General features: G+C 36.5%; 1 protein-coding gene across 1 annotated transcript in view; it reads left to right on the top strand.

The window, feature by feature from the left end:
- LOC110449963 (hemicentin-1-like) overlaps positions 1 to 19,544 on the top strand; it is a gene marked incomplete at its 5' end in the record, with an annotated part of 81,413 nt that overhangs the window by 1,942 nt on the left and 59,927 nt on the right. Inside the window, 6 exons of the mRNA XM_021497151.1 lie at positions 2,837 to 3,139; positions 8,753 to 9,052; positions 11,599 to 11,898; positions 12,904 to 13,203; positions 14,275 to 14,577; positions 18,824 to 18,983. Coding sequence (XP_021352826.1) covers positions 2,837 to 3,139; positions 8,753 to 9,052; positions 11,599 to 11,898; positions 12,904 to 13,203; positions 14,275 to 14,577; positions 18,824 to 18,983 — 1,666 coding nt within the window. The remainder of the gene's footprint in view (positions 1 to 2,836; positions 3,140 to 8,752; positions 9,053 to 11,598; positions 11,899 to 12,903; positions 13,204 to 14,274; positions 14,578 to 18,823; positions 18,984 to 19,544) is intronic.

The following is a 19,544-nucleotide window of genomic DNA, read 5'->3' as shown; positions in this document are numbered from 1 at the left end:
GAGGCCTAGGATAATCATATTTGGCCAGTAATATGCTGGGATAAAGAGATTTACCAAGTTTGTTCAAACGAATGACCTTAACCAAGGCCACAGGGGTCAAATATATTTAAAACCTTGAAAAGACTTCTTCTCAATAAGCAAAAGGCCAAGGGTGAGGTTATTTTTCCATTAACATGCTTGGATGAAGGACTACCAAGTTTGTCCAAATGAATGATCTTCGCCCATATTCAAGGTTACAGTGGTCAATATATGTTGAACATGAAGGGCTACTAGGTTTGTTAAAATGAATGCAATTTACCTATATTCAGGTCACAGGGGTCAAATATGTTTAAAACCTTTAAAAAACTTCTTCTGAATAACCAAGAAGCCTAGGATAATGATATTTGGCCAGTAACATGCTGGGATAAAGATCTACCAAGTTTGTTCAAACAAATGACTGACATATATTCAAGGTCACATGGGTCAAATATATTCAAAACCTTTAAAAGACTTCTTCTCAATACATATTTTCACTGATGAACATTTGGTTATGACATTATGCAGCAAAGTTGATCAGAATTAAACAAGGAGTCAACTGACCCAAGGTCATCGTGTCGGGGGTCAAGGTCAAATGTTGTAGCTTTTCACTGGTGAACAATTCGCTATGACATTATGGAGCAAAGTTGTTCGGAATTAAACAAAGAGACACACTGAGGTAAAAAGTTGAGGTCAAAGGTCAAGGTCATTATATTCAAAAGGTCAAGGTCAAATTTTGTATCTTTTCACTGATGCACATTTTGATATGACATGATGAAGCAAAGTTGATCAGAATTAAACAAGGAGTCAACTGACCAAAGGTCAAGGTCATTGGGTCAAAGGTCAAGGTTATATTTTGTATCTTTTCACTGGTGAACATTTCGCTATGACACTTTGAAGCATTGTGGCTCAGAATTAAACAAGGAGTGTAAAATGTGTATGAGTTGTCCACAAAATTGATGTTGATTTCGGCTAGGCTGTAAGCGTATGTACAATAGTTGTTATATAGTTACCGAAATGACTCGATTCAGTTACGCTTTGTTTAATACTTGGTCATAGTATGAAAGAGTCTTTTGTGTAATACTTGGTCATAGATGTGCGCGAGTCTTTGAGCTTCCTCGTCTCGATTTAGAACTGGCGCACTGTGGCGTATCCAGATGGATTCCTTTAATTATCTGCCACTTGAACAGAATGCTTTCCCTGTCCAAAACTTTGGAGTTATCCCAGTCAATCACATGATTTTTAAACGCCCGTCAAATTTGACGAGAGTATTATAGTATGGCGTCGTCCATCCGTCGTAAACATTTGTTGATTCGGCAGTCTCCTCCTACACTTTGGAACTTGTTATACATTATAATCATGATACAAAGTTGTGTTTCCCCAAAAAGAATCTGTGTTAAGCTACACGTCTTTGGTCAGACTTTGTGTTTAGCTACACGTCTTTGGTCAGACTTTGTATTTAGCTCCATTTCCTTGGTTAAACTTTGTGTTTAGCTTCACTTCCTTGGTTAGACTTTGTGTTTAGCACTATTTATTTATTTAATTCGACTTTGTGCTTAGCTCTACTTCCATCAAAGTGGAATCAGAAACATACGTATGTTATCCAACCATTTTCTAGTCATTATTTCCTTGGTATATGGATAGAATCAGGACCCTGCAGGAAAGAAATGGCACAATGGCCAGGTGTTAAATTTTCAAATACTACAAAACAATGAGGACAAATATGAATGATTCGCTTGCACTGCCAGAACAGTCAAACTATATATTTGGTGTGGATGGCATATTTAGTTTTTTAGCTAATTCAAATAGGCCCACCTGAAGGGTGCATTAAAGGGTACAAATCAATATTGGTTATCATTGATATTAGGGTAGAGAGTCTAGCCACTTCTCTGCTGTAGAAAGTCAATGAAATTAATTATAGATAGTTAGGTTTTTTTTCATTAAAAGACAACTATAGGTTGCTGGCATTTTTAGGGAGTTGAAACCTTTTTGAATTTTTCCAAGTAATGCTGTTGAAAATTATAAGCATGCAAATATCCTGACCAGTGGTACAGAGGACAATTAATTCAGCTTCTGCTTTATCATTAAGTGGTCTAGCACCTTTCCCAATTGCGAAGTTGTTTTTTGTCTTGCCGCTACGAAGTAGCGGAAGCGAGACCAAAGTGTTGCTGTTCTGCGCGTCAACATTAAGGTTTTGCACTTAAGTTAGTTTCACTGGAAGTATAAGTGCTACACCAACCAAACTTGGACCATAGATGCATCTTAGGTAGTACATCTCAAACTTTTGTGGTCCACTGACTTTGTCAGCATCTATTTTCATGGAACCAAAACATCAGGTATTGATTGATAATGCAATTGAACAAGCTTCAAACCTCAATCAATTGCTTTAGGTACTGTATGATCAACTTCATAAATAATAACTTATTGAACCAAGTTTTTGGCTCCCAATAGATAAGAGTTGGCGGTTCTCTACTGTGTTCCAAGAAAGCAAATTTTGACTCTTTAAGCCAGGGGAATTACCTTGCTTACCATTGCTCATGAGAATAAATATTAAGGCCTGTCATCATCTCGTTAATAGTTAAACTACTTTATTGTGTACATTTCTATAGGTGAAATTCTACAATTTGTTTGGTACTTGCCTATTAGCTGTGCCAAGTGCAGCCATAAACCAAGGGGGAGAGAGAGATAAGAGAGTGAGGAAAAAAGGATATAAAGACCCTTTTACCTGCTGTTTAAAATATGACCCATTTCAACCTATTTGTTTTATACAATTTTGTTACAGAAACATTACTTTTGTTATAAAATACACTTGCCTTTTTAGCTCTCCCATCCGCAGTCGTCAGTCAGGCGACTTATACTGTTGCTACTGGTTCAACTATTGTGCTTGTTTGTACTGTGAGCGGAAACCCATCGGTCACAGGTGTTTCTTGGCAGAAAACAGTCAATGGTGTCTCTCAAACCGTGGACACTTCTATTAGTAACAAATACAGTGGGTCAACAACAGCTTTTCCCTCTCTGGTCATCTTTAATGCTGCAAGTACAGATGCTGGAAACTACGTCTGTTTTGCAACAAATAGTGTTGGAACCTCTCAGAGTTCAGCAACAACACTCGCTGTCACAGGAAGTAGGTCCACAAAAGAAAATGCTGAACAGTTGCATGAAAATTATTACAAATTCGAATTTATTTACACTTGTATCTGCATCATATGGCTTTTGTGTGTTTCAAGCACATAACACGATAACAAGCTTTCTATCTTTTAACATCTCGGAGCATTTTTTTGGGGGGATGTTTAGATTTAAAAGACATGCGATTAATACTGCATGCCCTGAGAACTCGAGATAATAGTGTTTACTTATAGATACACATTGCGTGTAAGATTTTCTGCCTAAAACAAAACACTATTTAATTTTCTGCAGAAATGTAGACGTTAGTGTGATGACAAGGGTTTGTGTTGGAAGTCTAGAGATCTTATGTTGATATGTAAATACTTAGAGTTAGTAGACGTTAGTGTGATGACAAGGGTTTGTGTTGGAAGTCTGGAGATCTTATGTTGATATGTAAATACTTAGAATTAGTACTTACACTTTGTACATGTACCACTTGGTCATTAATGCATGTTGTAGTAGACCATGTGATAACATCTAGATCCCGACTGGAAACCGCAAATGTACCTTGATAGTGTACAGTATACTGCATTGAAAGTAAAATCTGCTATGACAGTTGAATCTGTAGTGATGATGTAATTGGCTGTAGTAGGGTATTTGTGTTAGTAAATTGACACTAACAGTGTAATTGGCTGTTATAGGGTATTTGTGCAAGTAAATTGACGCTAACAGTGTAATTGGCTGTACTAGGGTATTTGTGCAAGTAAATTGACACTAACAGTGTAATTGGCTGTAATAGGGTATTTGTGCAGATGTCTCGAGGAAGAAAACAAGGTGAAAACATACTGTTATTCTTCCACCAAACATGTCTTCCTGAAATACGGTATCCACTTTGTTACGCTAAATCAGAATCTTATGACAGGTCTGGAAATCCACTTTTTAGTTTAAGATATATATATTTATTCATTTTTGTTTCATCTGTAAATTATTTTGAGACTGATCTTCTTTAACAAATTCATACATTATTTGCATATTAATTCACTGTAAAATTATCTGTAGCTGTATAAATCATAGTGTTTATGACCTTTATCCCAAACTAATGTGCTGTCGGTGTAAGTCACAGGTGTGCCAAGCTCCATGCGAGATACAGGTGCAAAATTCCAGACTGCTTACTTGTGACAAAACAAAAGTAACTGTCATTATCTTACTTTGAAATTTGCACCAACATGCATTTGTTTAATGCATTTAATCAGAATGGCTGCCACTGGTGACGTGTGCACAGCAGAAAAATGTGTCCTACTTTTAAAAAGTGATGACAAGGCTTATTGTTTACATCACAGCTTTGTGTACTGTTTCTGCACATTAAGTCAAATATGACTGGATTCTGACGAAACTTGGTCCATATTTACACTAATTGGGAAATCTGCAAAATGAATCAATTATGGGTAAAATGGGGCACTGCCTATTTATTTTCATAATGTTTGGAATATTGACAAAGGGAAGCAGTTCCTTTGCGGTTTTTTCTTTTTAAAAGGTCTTAAGGAATATTTGGCTTCTATATTTTCTTTCCTCTCAAGTTGGTCAAGTAAATTATGTGCTATTCTTTGATCCCTTCATCCTAGGAGTAGTTTTCAAATTTGCTGAGTAATACAGTACAAATGTAGATTGTTCTTGTTATATTTCCATAACATGAAGTTACAATAATGCATCAGTTAAATTTATTTGGGTGTCTGATGGTAATACTCACCATATAGTATAAAATACAGCAGCGATGGACAGATCATCAATCGCTTAAAAACACATGTGGATATTTATGTTCCAGGCATTGGATTAATTTTGATCTTTTTCAGATGCTTCGTACAAAAGATCACTGCTGAAGTTAATTTCCTTGCAATAATATCACATGTCTTTGGTGCCAAAATTCTGTGCCACTTCTCATGCTATTTGTTATGATTGTCAGTGGTGTGCACCAGGTCTATGTACACCAGGTCTAGGTACACCAGGTCTATGTACACCAGGTCTATGTACATTTGACTTGATAATCTGGATGTTGTTAAACCTTTTGCAAACATTAAAAACAATGGGCTTTGTCATCACAAGATCTTGCATGTTTTCTTAGTTTCCAAAGTTGCATGATTTTTTTATAAGCAGACTTAATAGTAATATCAAAGATAGAACTGAAGAAGCTAACAATCTATCTGTAAATATTTACATTTGCATGGCATTGTCACTATATAGCCTCTTTGAAAGCTGTGTCGTTGATGGGACTTTAAGTACCATGCATCATGAGACACAATTCTTAGCATATTAATACAACACTGACCGGAACTACAATATCCAATATAAATAAACATGACGGCTGCTGAAATATCGCTGGGCATTGTGAGATTTGACAATGCCATTGTAAATTATGTGCAAAATAAAAAATAAAATAAAAAACACTTTTATTACAACGAAAAAAAGACCAATGTCTGCAATATCGTACAAAATGCACATTGGTTGAAATCACCAATGCCGGCAATGGAAACAATTTTAACGCTCATGCAATTTATCAGAAATATCGTCTGTTACACTGCACTGATCAACAGGGATTCGTTACAAATGTCTGAAATACACATATTATATAAACCTACTGACACATATGTTACAGACCTACTGATATGAGTCACAGCACACATAAACATTTCAGACATTTGTAACGAACCTGTGCTCCGTCGCAAGATCACTCACTTCAAACGCTATCTTTCACGCGTCTCGCATCCACCATTCCTCAGTTTCTGACGACATGTCAAATAACGACGCCGTTATAGAATCTACCGACTGTTGTCAGGTTCCCATAAAATCAACAAATACATTCACGCATGGATTCTTCAAAAAGTGAGCAAAGAGAAAAGTTTGAATTAACTTCCAAAAGTAACTCCCTCGTGGAGGGCAAGGTCGGATTTACGGTGTTCACTGTATTTGTCCAAGCGCAAAATTTGCGGGGAAAAATCAAAACAATTTCAAATATTACTTTCAGCTCGGAGTTCTATTGATAAACTTAAATCACCCTATAGACATATCATACGCAATTGTATTGATACTGAATTGTGGAATAAAATTGAAGTGTTTGTTAAAATTTCAAAGTACTACTTTGTTTGCCAATCAGCCTGCGACAATACGCTGTTCAAGCTATTGAACGAAATTGTGTGGACTGTCGATAAGGCGGGCATTTTTAATCTTAAATATAAATTATAAGTTAAAAAAAGAACATAAGAGGCAGAGAAAACGTAAATATAAGTATTGAACTGTTGTTGTATGGTTTTTATGATCTATTTGAATGACACAGCTTTGCAAGCAAACAAATCATAATGCGCTTAGGCTGTGTCATTCAAATAGACCATAAATACCATATAAAACAGTTCAATGCTTAAATATCTACTAGATACGTAGCATGTAAACATGTTACATCCAATGCAGAAAATATTACTTATATACAGGAGAAAATAAACAATTCAGTAAAATAGACATACAAATTGCTTTTAAATCTTTAAAAGAAGGTCTCTTCTTTATTAATTTGCCTAAACAGTGTCCGCACGATATCTCTAGTAGTTTTCAATGGATAAACTTCAAACTTCATAGGACGTTTCATTACCATAATAGCTCAGACAGGTCTGATAACCCTAATTATCGAATTGTAATTTACAGAGTTATGGTCCATTATTCAATTGCCAAAACGGGCTTCGCTCAATATCTGAAGTAGTTTTCAACGGATAAACTTCAAACTTCATAGGAAAGTTCATTGCAATAATCGCTCGATAACCATCACTGTCCAACCATAATTTATGAAGTTATGGCCCTTTATGTGCAACCATACAGACAACTGCTCATTCAATGTATGACTGGTATATTATGTTCCTCTTTCACACTGCTCTTGCTTCCATTTAATATTGAAAACACTTTTCAATATAATGCATGATTAATTTAGAAGTAACAGTTTGATTTTAGTTCTCTTCAAACATTAATTATGTATCTTTCTTTAAACATATCCATTTGGTACACTTTATGACAATGCTTCATAAAGTTGATATCATTGTATTTATACAACAATTTGTGTGACCTATTGTGATTGCCTTTTGTCCATCGTCGTGAGTCTGTATGTAACATTTCACAATTTCAACACCTCAAAATTCACTGAGCCAATTTCAATAAAAAAATCTAGAAGATTCAATGGCAAAAGACCATCTAAAACATTGAATTAATTGGTTCCCATCTTGTAGGTTATGACTAAACAAAACGGCATGAGGAGCAGTGCTAGTAGGAGTCAAATTGTCTAAAAAGAACATCAATCTTCTTGTTTTGACCTAGATATGCTAGAATCAAGAGAGGGAGTAATTATTGGTGGAGCCAAACAGAGGTTTTAACACAGTTCAGATCCCAACAGAATAGCCATGTACAGTCACTAAGGTTAAGGAAATGAATACTAATATGCTACTAAGATTTGCTAAAGGGTCTGCTGCATCCATTGGCAATTGGTTACTATGCCTCATCTTTGAAAAGAGTTGAGATCCCCACCATATAACCAGATAAACACACATTTGCTTGATTGGACCTACGTTTGGGTACCACCACTGGAGACTTAGTCTCTGGGTCATTACATTGAAACAATTTAGATCCCCACCCTCAATCATATGTACAATTGCAGAACATTAAAATTTAGATACACATAGCTTTGTGTACCTGGATTAGTCCTGGGGTTCAGTCTGATCTCTTGGAACTTGGTCCCTGGACCATTATTACACAGTTGAGCTCCCCACCCTTAATTTTCATTGCTGAACTTAAGGAGACGCGCACAATCTGAATTTGTCCTTGGGTTTGGTGCCATTTCATGGAACTTAGTGCATTGGTCACTACATGGAAACTGTTGAGATCCCTAACCAGTAGCAATATATTCTATTACTTAGAATGAAGATTCGGATACACATGTGCTATTAGGATAAGGACATGTGTTCATGCTGTCCCACTCTTGATAACTTATTTGCAATTAACTTGTTCACCCCTGAAATTTTTATAATGAACTATTCCAACCTTTGTATTGGAAGAGTTCAAATGTGTCTTTAGGGGTGAATAAATTAAATATCTTTGTATGAGAATATTTTTCTATGATTGCTTAAGTATCCAAGTGAGCGATACAGGCCCTCTGGGCATTCACACAAAATTAGGAATACTTGACTCGGATATTATTTATCTGTATAATAGGTTCAGGTTAACAGAATCCTAGTAATAGTGTTTGATGTTCTTTCAGTTTATACAAGTATTATGATTGCTCATTGTTGGAAATGTTTGACATTGTAATGATAATTACCGTAATAGCAAAATACATCTATAAAATCAGGGGAGCATGTGCTAACTTTAGCGAAAAGTATTTGTACATTTTCCTAAGTTGATATTAATCATATGTATCCAGTAATAAGCCCATGTACATGTATGGAAGCAGGTCCACCAATATCAGTTCAGTAGAAATTTGATTGAAGTGTCCTGTAGTAGCCTTCCTCCTAACTTCAAGTCAGTGATTTGGTGTAATCCAATAAAACAACTGTGATTTTGTCAAGGTTTAGTTCATGGTTTAACATGTTGTTGGTTTGTTTTCCAGGTGTGCCAACTGTTCAGATACAACAGGCTGTCTACACTGCTACCACTGGTACCTCCATCACTCTTGTTTGTACCGTGACGGCTAACCCAACCCATACGTCTGTATTCTGGCAACGTAACGTTGGTTCAGGCACACAGTCTATTAACATTGATGGTATCAACTACTCCGGCTCTGCAGTCAATTCTCCATCTCTGACTGTTCTCAATGTTGACCCTGCTGACAGTGGTACCTATACCTGTTTTGCCACCAACGCTGTGGGACAGGGAAATAGCCAGGCTACCACACTGTCCGTCTCAGGAAGTAAGTTTTGCATGATGGAACTATCAACATTAATTCTCATTTTGATTTTGTTGTAAAAGAAACGATTTAACATAAAATCTCGACATAAGTGGGGATCAGAATTACTGCTAAAAAAAGAGGCTAAACCTCCTACTCCCACCCCCAAGGGAGCTGAGGAGTTGGTCGGTAAGGGTCACAGAGTGTAAAACCTTTAAATGACATCTCCTCAGAAACCACTAGTATAATTCCATCTTTATGTCTAAAAGGATTCAGATAATATTTATGGGAGTCTAAACACATACAAGAGGCCAATGGTTTCACATAGCTGGTGGGGGCTGATATTGTTTTTATCCTGAGTATCATCGAGTACCATCGTTAATTATCCCCCACTTTCACCGAAACGGGGGATATTAATTTGGGTCTGTCTGTCTGTCTGTCCGTCCGTCCGTCATTATCTGCCGCGCTTCATTTCCGTGCAATAACTACAACAAATGTAAACCGATTTTCTTCAAACTTGGTCACAGGGTTAAATGCCTTAAGGGCTCAGCCAAGTTCGATGACCACTTTCAGCAGACCCCATTTGGCGGAGTTATAGCCCCTTGATTAATGAGAATCCGTGCAATAACTACAACAAATGTTAAATGATTTTCTTCAAACTTGATCACAGGGTTAAATGCCTTAAGGGCTCGGCGAAGTTCGATGTTAACTGTATTTTGATGAAAATTGGTATATAGGGATATTAGGGAACTGCGAATTCAACCGCATAGTTTCGTTGCAATAGCAATCACACAAAGGCTTCTGATTGGTGGAAATTAAGATATTGTCCGATTTTGATGAAAATTGGTATCTGGGGGTATAAGGGGACTGCAAATTCAACTGCATAGGTTTCGTTGCCATAAGCAACCCCATGGAGGCTTCTTATTGGTCGAAATTTAGATATTTTTTTATTTTTATGATAATTGGTATATAGGGATATTAGGAGACGGCGAATAAAACGTTAAAAAATAAGTTTTGTTACCATAACAATCACACGGAGGCTTCTGATTGGTCGCAATTTAAATATTATTTGATTTTGATGATTTTTTTTACATAGGGGTATTAGGGGACTGCAAATTCAATCGCATACGTTCCGTTGCCATAGCAACTACACAGAGGATTCTGATTGGTTGCAATTTAGAAATTGCTCAATTTCACTCAAATTTAGTACTATGTACATTGTAGGTGTTCTATGGCAATGCGATCCTTTTCTGATACATCTTTGCGACTATGGGGGCAGTTAGGGGGACATCTGTAATGGTCCCCCATTACTATTAGTAGAGCAATGGAGGCAGTTATCGACAGTCTACCGTTTTGCGCAATTAAGTTATTATGTGATGGCATTTCGGAGAAGTCGGGAAACATACTCTATTTCATCATCTGCGATAAGCGTACATCTGACGATTTGTGGGAGAAATCATTGTTTTGGAGGCATTAATGACCGGGGCAGTTATCGACAGGTGGAGGTAGTTATCGAAAGCTAAATTAAAATGTTAATTATTTCTATTATTAATCTCTCATAATACATTCATTTATTCTGACGTGTGTCCAATTGCTTAAAAAAGGTATAAACATGTCAAGTGATATGTCAAGTCATATATGTAAACAAACGCACTCCCTTTTCTGCATGCATGTGCAAAACAGTCACCGTCACAGCATTTTTGATAATACACATTTTCTGGTTCCCTTTCAATATGGTGTCCCACCCCAATTTCATATTATTTTGATCCCCAGTGATGCATTCCAACAGCCCAAAAATTTTGAATTGTTATGCATTTTAATCTACAACGATAGAGATCAGAAATTTAATTCAAGAAAACGTAATTGAATCTTCTTTAAATAATCATTGTGGAAATGTTTTTAGGTTCTTAATGTTCACAAGATAATTAGTTATATACCTCCTGCCTAACAGAACAATTTTCATCTATAATTGTTTACTTTTCAATATATATTATATTCTGTCTATATATGCGTGCATTGTCTTCAAATATTGATATTTTTCTTAAATTGTAACTGCAGTTTATATTGAGCATATTTACAAGACTTATCTACATGGATTTTATTGAGCACTTTGGATTTTTTAGTATTTTAGCTATACTTGTAAAGTTATGTCTGTTTACTGGATAGACTTTAGCAACACTATTGTTGTCGGGTACATGTTCTCACCTTTCACAATTCACGATATATATATTGAAATCATACAGGCAACTTTGAAGTACAAGTCATTCATAAAAATATGTTTTTAATGGATAAAACAAGAAGGGCAAGGTCATGTGTAGGTCAAAGGTCAGATACATTGTCCAAGCCATAATTTCTGATTTGCTCAATATAGCTCAATAAAATGTTAAGGATACATGTTTTATGGGAAGAAAGTGTGTCACATACCACTTTTGCATCTGTACATCCAAAGTCAAGGTCACATTGAGATCACACTTTTTTCAAGTCTTGGTCACATTTCGATGACCTTTTCTTTGATTATAATTGAAGGTGTCTAGTGACTGGTTAAACCTAATTCATTTTTGATATTTCAGGTCTACCTGTGGTCACCATTGCCCAGCAATCCTACTCAGTTGTCACTGGACAGTCGGTCACACTGGGATGTACAGTGTCTGCCTCACCTACCCATTCCAATGTTTTCTGGCAGCGTATAGACAATGGTGTGGCTAACACAATATCCATTGATGGAGCCAAATACTCTGGATCCACGGTCAATAATCCATCCTTGACCATCACCAATGCTGGTAGCAATGACAACACAGTGTACACATGTTCAGCAACAAATGCTGTGGGAACTGGAACCAGTGGTCAAACCTCACTCAGTGTCACAGGAAGTAAGGCCAATGTAGAANTCAAAAGGGTTTCAAATTTGCAAATCTACGAACATTTGTACCTCATGAAATTTGTCGAAGGTTTTCAGAATATCCATTTTTCACAGGTCCATGATGAACTTTGAATTGAGGCTACTAGTTCATATTAAAGATAATGTTGAAAAACAAATTTAATAGATAAATTTAAAAGAAGAAAGAATTCCACATAAGAATTTCAGCTTCTTTGAAATAAAAATCAAAGCATAGGTTAATACACGTGTTAAGTAATCTGGACAATAACTAATTACTTCCCCCCAGGTCATTATTACACAGCACACCTATCTAGGTAAGAGTAGTTTAAGGTGAAAACAATAGAACGGTCTTGGTGTCCCTTACCCTGTGCTTAAGTCAAAGGTTAAATTGATCAAGTTACCGAGATATATGTAGGATGGCATGATGGTTCACAAACCACTGTTTGGGTTTGTATTGGTAGGTCATATTCAGATCTAAAGTCAAACTCATCGTTCAGGCTCGCTGAAATTATTTTAGGGATATATATAAGAATAGCAAGGAAGTGCTTCTGGTACGCCTATTGGGCCTGTATACCTAAGATCAAGGTCTCGTTGAGGAAAACGGTCAAACTCATTGCCTAGACATGATAACTTCTGATAAGTTGGAAATAGTTAAATGGTTTGTTTTGATAAATGGAGGATGGCGAGGGAGTGTGCCTCAAACTAAAATTTGGTCTTAATACCCTAGGGCAAGGTCACGTGTAGGTCAAAGGTCAGATACATTGTCCAAGCCATAATTTCTGATTTGCTCCAAATAGCTCAATAAAATGTTAAGGATATATGTTTTATGGGAAGAAAGTGAGTCACATACCACTTTTGCATCTGTACACCCATAGTCAAGGTCACATTTAGATCACACTTTTTTCAAGTCTTGGTCACATTTCGATGACCTTTTTCTTTGATTATAATTGAAGGTGTCCAGTGACTGGTTAAACCTAATTCATTTTTGATATTTCAGGTCTACCTGTGGTCACCATTGCCCAGCAATCCTACTCAGTTGTCACTGGACAGTCGGTCACACTGGGATGTACAGTGTCTGCCTCACCTACCCATTCCAATGTTTTCTGGCAGCGTATAGACAATGGTGTGGCTAACACAATATCCATTGATGGAAGCAAATACTCTGGATCCACAGTCAATAATCCATCCTTGACCATCAGCAATGCTGGTAGCAATGACAACACGGTGTACACATGTTCAGCAACAAATGCTGTGGGAACTGGAACCAGTGGTCAAACCTCACTCAGTGTCACAGGAAGTAAGGCCAATGTAGAATTAATATTTGATTGCATTCCTGTTATATTACATACATGTCAACTGTCCATTTTAGAAAAAGGATTGTCCCTCTGAACACCCACTATTTAACATTTGATCAAATTGAATGCAAAGAACCCAGTTTGTTCCACCTATCATATATTTTACCAGATTTTTAGCTCACCTGGTCTGAATGACCCCAATAGGCGGGGCCCAATAGGGGAAATATAGCAAATTCTTTGATATCCTTCTTCTTCTTCTGTAGGAATGAAAGGATTTGTTCCATATTTGGTCTGAAGCATCCTTGGGTGAAGGGGAACCAATTTTGTATAAACTGTGGGTCTGGCCCCCCAGGGGCCTGAGGGGCGGGGCCCAATAGGGGAAACATAGCAAATTATTCTTTAAAATCCTTCTTCTGTAGGAATGAAAGGATTTGGTCCATATTTGGTTTGGAGCATCCTTGGGTAAAGGGGAACTAATTTAGTATAAACGGTGGGTGTAGCCCGCCTGGGACCTGAGGGGCGGGGCCCAATAGGGGAAATAGAAGTAAAACCTTTATAATCCTTCTTCTACCATATGGATTAAGGGATTTTATCCTAATTTAGTCTTGAGTATCCTTGGACAAAAGGGACTCAATGTGTTAATACATTTTGAGTACTGCACTAAGATATGAAAAGATGGGTCACCGTGACCTATTATTCTGCTTCATGAACTCTGGTTAGACTTTGCATTCGGCTTCATTTTCATGAAAGAGGAAGCAGGGTTTATGCAAGTTTTTAAAACATTTCTCGGTTTGTAGTAAATAAAATGGTAAAGAGAGAGGTGGCAAAATATATTCACAAAACCTCTTTGTACCTGCAGTTCGACATGCATACATTTAAAAATTATTAATTTTTCAAATGATTATGGTTTAAAGTAGAATGCATTTTAGCAATCAAGCTTCTATACATGAATATGGACCTATCCTTTGATAAAAGCTAAGCTGTAGAATGAATGGGCACTAACAGGCTTCTATCGATTACAAGCATATGTTTTTGAAGAATGATCTCTTAGTTTTAGATTTGTTTTGTTGTAGGCCTACCAACAGTCACTGTTTCACAGACGGTTAGATCTATAGTCACAGGGACAACAGTGACCTTACAGTGTTCTGTCTCTGCCAATCCCACACATACAAGTGTGTTCTGGCAGTTTACTCCCACCAATGGCGGGACTACCACACTGTCAATAGACAATGTTAATCATGGTGGATCATCAGTCAACAGTCCATCATTGACCGTGTTCAATGCCAACAGTCTTGACCAGGGCACATACGTCTGTTTTGCCAGCAATCTAGTTGGAACAGGACAGAGTCCCCAGGTCTTGCTGTCGGTGACAGGAAGTAAGAAATGCAGTTGCAATACCATAACTAATGATGTTCAATAGATAAGAATTCCACTAATTGCCAAGATTTGGTGAAAAAATCGACCTTATTTCTATCTTTTTATGAATTGTTCAGTTATAAAATGCTCAATATAATTGGGATGCTTAATAAGAATTCATTGCAATAACTTACTGAAACTTGGTTTTCTTTCTATAAGTAATCTGTAAATTAGTTTAAATTTTTTGGGGTTTATTCTATTTCTTCAAAAAAGTTTTAGTTATTGTATAACATGAAATGTTTGGTGGTTGCTATGGAACCACGAATATAAATACAACGAATATTTTTTACAAATTGAAAGGATATACGGAACAATAATAAGAAAATTATATGAACTTAATGTGCTCACAAAAGTATATACATTGTACTTGTATAATTATGATTATGTAAAAAAAACAAAGAAACGTAGGCAAACTTGAAGACTTTGATACTGAAAATGTAAGTTCTGCTCATGTATAAATGAAATTAACTTGACCACATCTAAGCAAAGTGTCCTTGAATCACGGGTTACACAAAAATGGATCAGTAACCTCATACTGGAAGTCTACTGAATATGGATGTTATATACAAAGGTGAACAGATTCACCTTGCCATGCCAACTGCAAATTGCACTGACGTTTTTTCAAAACTTTCGGTGATCAGTGATGTTTGCCACGAAAATCAGTGCATTTCAATTTACAGGCTAACCACGAAAATTTGTACCCACGAAATAATTAGAAAGCTCCAAACCACAAAAGAAAGTACACAAAAAATAATTTGAATTTGAAGACAAGATCAATACATTTTAAGGTCATTTTTTCTTATTTTGTAAAGTGATCCCGAGATGATGAGGACCAAAATCTATTGATAAAAAGGCAGTGAATAAACTTCCTTTTATTTTCCCCTTCATCAATTTTCACAGATGATACAATACTGGATGTATTCTATATTTGTACTCTCATCAAAATTGACGGGACGCATTACAGTAAACAACATTTATGCGGATACCTCCTTCTTCAAATAATTATTTTACAAAGTTGTATCATGTCTATGCACGAATATGAACCTATCCTTGGTAATACTGTATAGTTGCTAACTAACTCAAAAGGGTTTCAAATTTGCAAATCTACGAACNAATGATTATGGTTTAAAGTAGAATGCATTTTAGCAATCAAGCTTCTATACATGAATATGGACCTATCCTTTGATAAAAGCTAAGCTGTAGAATGAATGGGCACTAACAGGCTTCTATCGATTACAAGCATATGTTTTTGAAGAATGATCTCTTAGTTTTAGATTTGTTTTGTTGTAGGCCTACCAACAGTCACTGTTTCACAGACGGTTAGATCTATAGTCACAGGGACAACAGTGACCTTACAGTGTTCTGTCTCTGCCAATCCCACACATACAAGTGTGTTCTGGCAGTTTACTCCCACCAATGGCGGGACTACCACACTGTCAATAGACAATGTTAATCATGGTGGATCATCAGTCAACAGTCCATCATTGACCGTGTTCAATGCCAACAGTCTTGACCAGGGCACATACGTCTGTTTTGCCAGCAATCTAGTTGGAACAGGACAGAGTCCCCAGGTCTTGCTGTCGGTGACAGGAAGTAAGAAATGCAGTTGCAATACCATAACTAATGATGTTCAATAGATAAGAATTCCACTAATTGCCAAGATTTGGTGAAAAAATCGACCTTATTTCTATCTTTTTATGAATTGTTCAGTTATAAAATGCTCAATATAATTGGGATGCTTAATAAGAATTCATTGCAATAACTTACTGAAACTTGGTTTTCTTTCTATAAGTAATCTGTAAATTAGTTTAAATTTTTTGGGGTTTATTCTATTTCTTCAAAAAAGTTTTAGTTATTGTATAACATGAAATGTTTGGTGGTTGCTATGGAACCACGAATATAAATACAACGAATATTTTTTACAAATTGAAAGGATATACGGAACAATAATAAGAAAATTATATGAACTTAATGTGCTCACAAAAGTATATACATTGTACTTGTATAATTATGATTATGTAAAAAAAACAAAGAAACGTAGGCAAACTTGAAGACTTTGATACTGAAAATGTAAGTTCTGCTCATGTATAAATGAAATTAACTTGACCACATCTAAGCAAAGTGTCCTTGAATCACGGGTTACACAAAAATGGATCAGTAACCTCATACTGGAAGTCTACTGAATATGGATGTTATATACAAAGGTGAACAGATTCACCTTGCCATGCCAACTGCAAATTGCACTGACGTTTTTTCAAAACTTTCGGTGATCAGTGATGTTTGCCACGAAAATCAGTGCATTTCAATTTACAGGCTAACCACGAAAATTTGTACCCACGAAATAATTAGAAAGCTCCAAACCACAAAAGAAAGTACACAAAAAATAATTTGAATTTGAAGACAAGATCAATACATTTTAAGGTCATTTTTTCTTATTTTGTAAAGTGATCCCGAGATGATGAGGACCAAAATCTATTGATAAAAAGGCAGTGAATAAACTTCCTTTTATTTTCCCCTTCATCAATTTTCACAGATGATACAATACTGGATGTATTCTATATTTGTACTCTCATCAAAATTGACGGGACGCATTACAGTAAACAACATTTATGCGGATACCTCCTTCTTCAAATAATTATTTTACAAAGTTGTATCATGTCTATGCACGAATATGAACCTATCCTTGGTAATACTGTATAGTTGCTAACTAACTCAAAAGGGTTTCAAATTTGCAAATCTACGAACATTTGTACCTCATGAAATTTGTCGAAGGTTTTCAGAATATCCATTTTTCACAGGTCCATGATGAACTTTGAATTGAGGCTACTAGTTCATATTAAAGATAATGTTGAAAAACAAATTTAATAGATAAATTTAAAAGAAGAAAGAATTCCACATAAGAATTTCAGCTTCTTTGAAATAAAAATCAAAGCATAGGTTAATACACGTGTTAAGTAATCTGGACAATAACTAATTACTTCCCCCCAGGTCATTATTACACAGCACACCTATCTAGGTAAGAGTAGTTTAAGGTGAAAACAATAGAACGGTCTTGGTGTCCCTTACCCTGTGCTTAAGTCAAAGGTTAAATTGATCAAGTTACCGAGATATATGTAGGATGGCATGATGGTTCACAAACCACTGTTTGGGTTTGTATTGGTAGGTCATATTCAGATCTAAAGTCATCGTTCAGGCTCACTGACACGGATATATATAAGAATAGCAAGGTAGTGCTTCTGGTACCACTATTGGGCCTGTATACCTAAGATCAAGGTCTCATTGAGGTTAACGGTCAAACTCATTGCCTAGACATGATAACTTCTGATTAGTTGAAAATAGCTAAATGTTTTTTTTTGATAAATGGGGGATGGCAACGGGATGTGCCTCAAACTAAAATTTGGTCTTTATACCCAAGAGCACGGTCACGTGTAGGTCAAAGGTCAGATACATTGTCCATGCCATAATTATACCCCCGCAACGAAGTTAGGGGGGGGGGGGGGGGGGGGGGGGTATACTGGAATCACCCTGTCTGGATGTCTGGATGTCTGTCTGTCGGTCTGTCGTCTGCAGTAACTTGTCCGGAAAACTCCTCCTTAATGAACAGGTGGATTTCATTGAAACTTTGCATGAATGATCAGTATCTTATGTAGTTGTACACCGGCATTTTAATTTGGGATTTCGACCCTTTTTGATGGAGTTATGCACCTTTTTGTGAAATACTTGTCTGCGCAACTCCTCCTTAATTAACAGGTGGATTTCATTGAAACTTTGTATGAATGATCAGTATCTTATGTAGTTGTGCACCAGCATTTTAATCTGGGATTTCGACCCTTTTTGATGGAGGTATGCCCCTTTGTGCGAAATACGTGTTACTAGTGGCACACTATGGTTTGCTTTTCAATGCTTTGCCTTAGTAAGCCTTTAACTAACAGTTCTTGTTTATATAGCAGCGGGGGTATAAGTTAGCCTTTAGCTTACAGTTCTAGTTTCTGATTTGCTTGATATAGCTCAATAAAATGTTAAGGATATATGTTGTATGCGAAGAAAGTGTGTCGCATATCACTTTTGCAACCGTACGCCCAAAGTCAAGGTCACATTGAGATCACACTTTTTTCAAGTCAAGGTCACATTTCGATGACCTTTTCTTTAATTATAATTGAAGGTGTCCACTGACTGGTTAAACCTAATTCATTTTTGATATTTCAGGTCTGCCCGTGGTCACCATTGCCCAGCAATCCTACTCAGTTGTCACTGGACAGTCGGTCACACTGGGATGTACAGTGTCTGCCTCACCTACCCATTCCAATGTTTTCTGGCAGCGTATAGACAATGGTGTGGCTAGCTCAATATCCATAGATGGAAGCAAATACTCTGGATCCACGGTCAATAATCCATCCTTGACCATCACCAATGCTGGTAGCAATGACAACACAGTGTACACATGTTCAGCAACAAATGCTGTGGGAACTGGAACCAGTAGTCAAACCTCACTCAGTGTCACAGGAAGTAAGGCCAATGTAGAATAGTACTGAATACATTTCATGTGTAATCTGACTGGTTCTCCAGTAAAATTCAGATACATCTGACTAGTCTGTCTTTTTAAAAATCCTGAAACCTTGTAACCATTGAGCTGTTTGAATGAATTATCACTTTACTTCTTTTCTTTTTACATCATGGTGTCGAAAGCTGCTTTTCATGTAAAATGTCCACAGACCTACATTTACAAGCAGTGATCATCACTGATGTGACACCTGGATATAATAGTGGTTGTCTTTGTAACATCAGTTTTTTTACCAACTTTATTCATCACTAAAAACTGACATCAGTGAACTTTTAACTTTAAGCAAATGAAGACAAGAGAAAAACATGTGTATAACAAAGGGTGGGAAGTCCTTAAACCCAAGGTCATATTGAAACATAGGTTAAC

This window comes from Mizuhopecten yessoensis, unplaced genomic scaffold (assembly GCF_002113885.1).
Source record: "Mizuhopecten yessoensis strain PY_sf001 unplaced genomic scaffold, ASM211388v2 scaffold503, whole genome shotgun sequence".
Lineage (NCBI taxonomy): Eukaryota > Metazoa > Mollusca > Bivalvia > Pectinida > Pectinidae > Mizuhopecten > Mizuhopecten yessoensis.
This window is presented reverse-complemented; position numbering and strand designations above follow the sequence as displayed.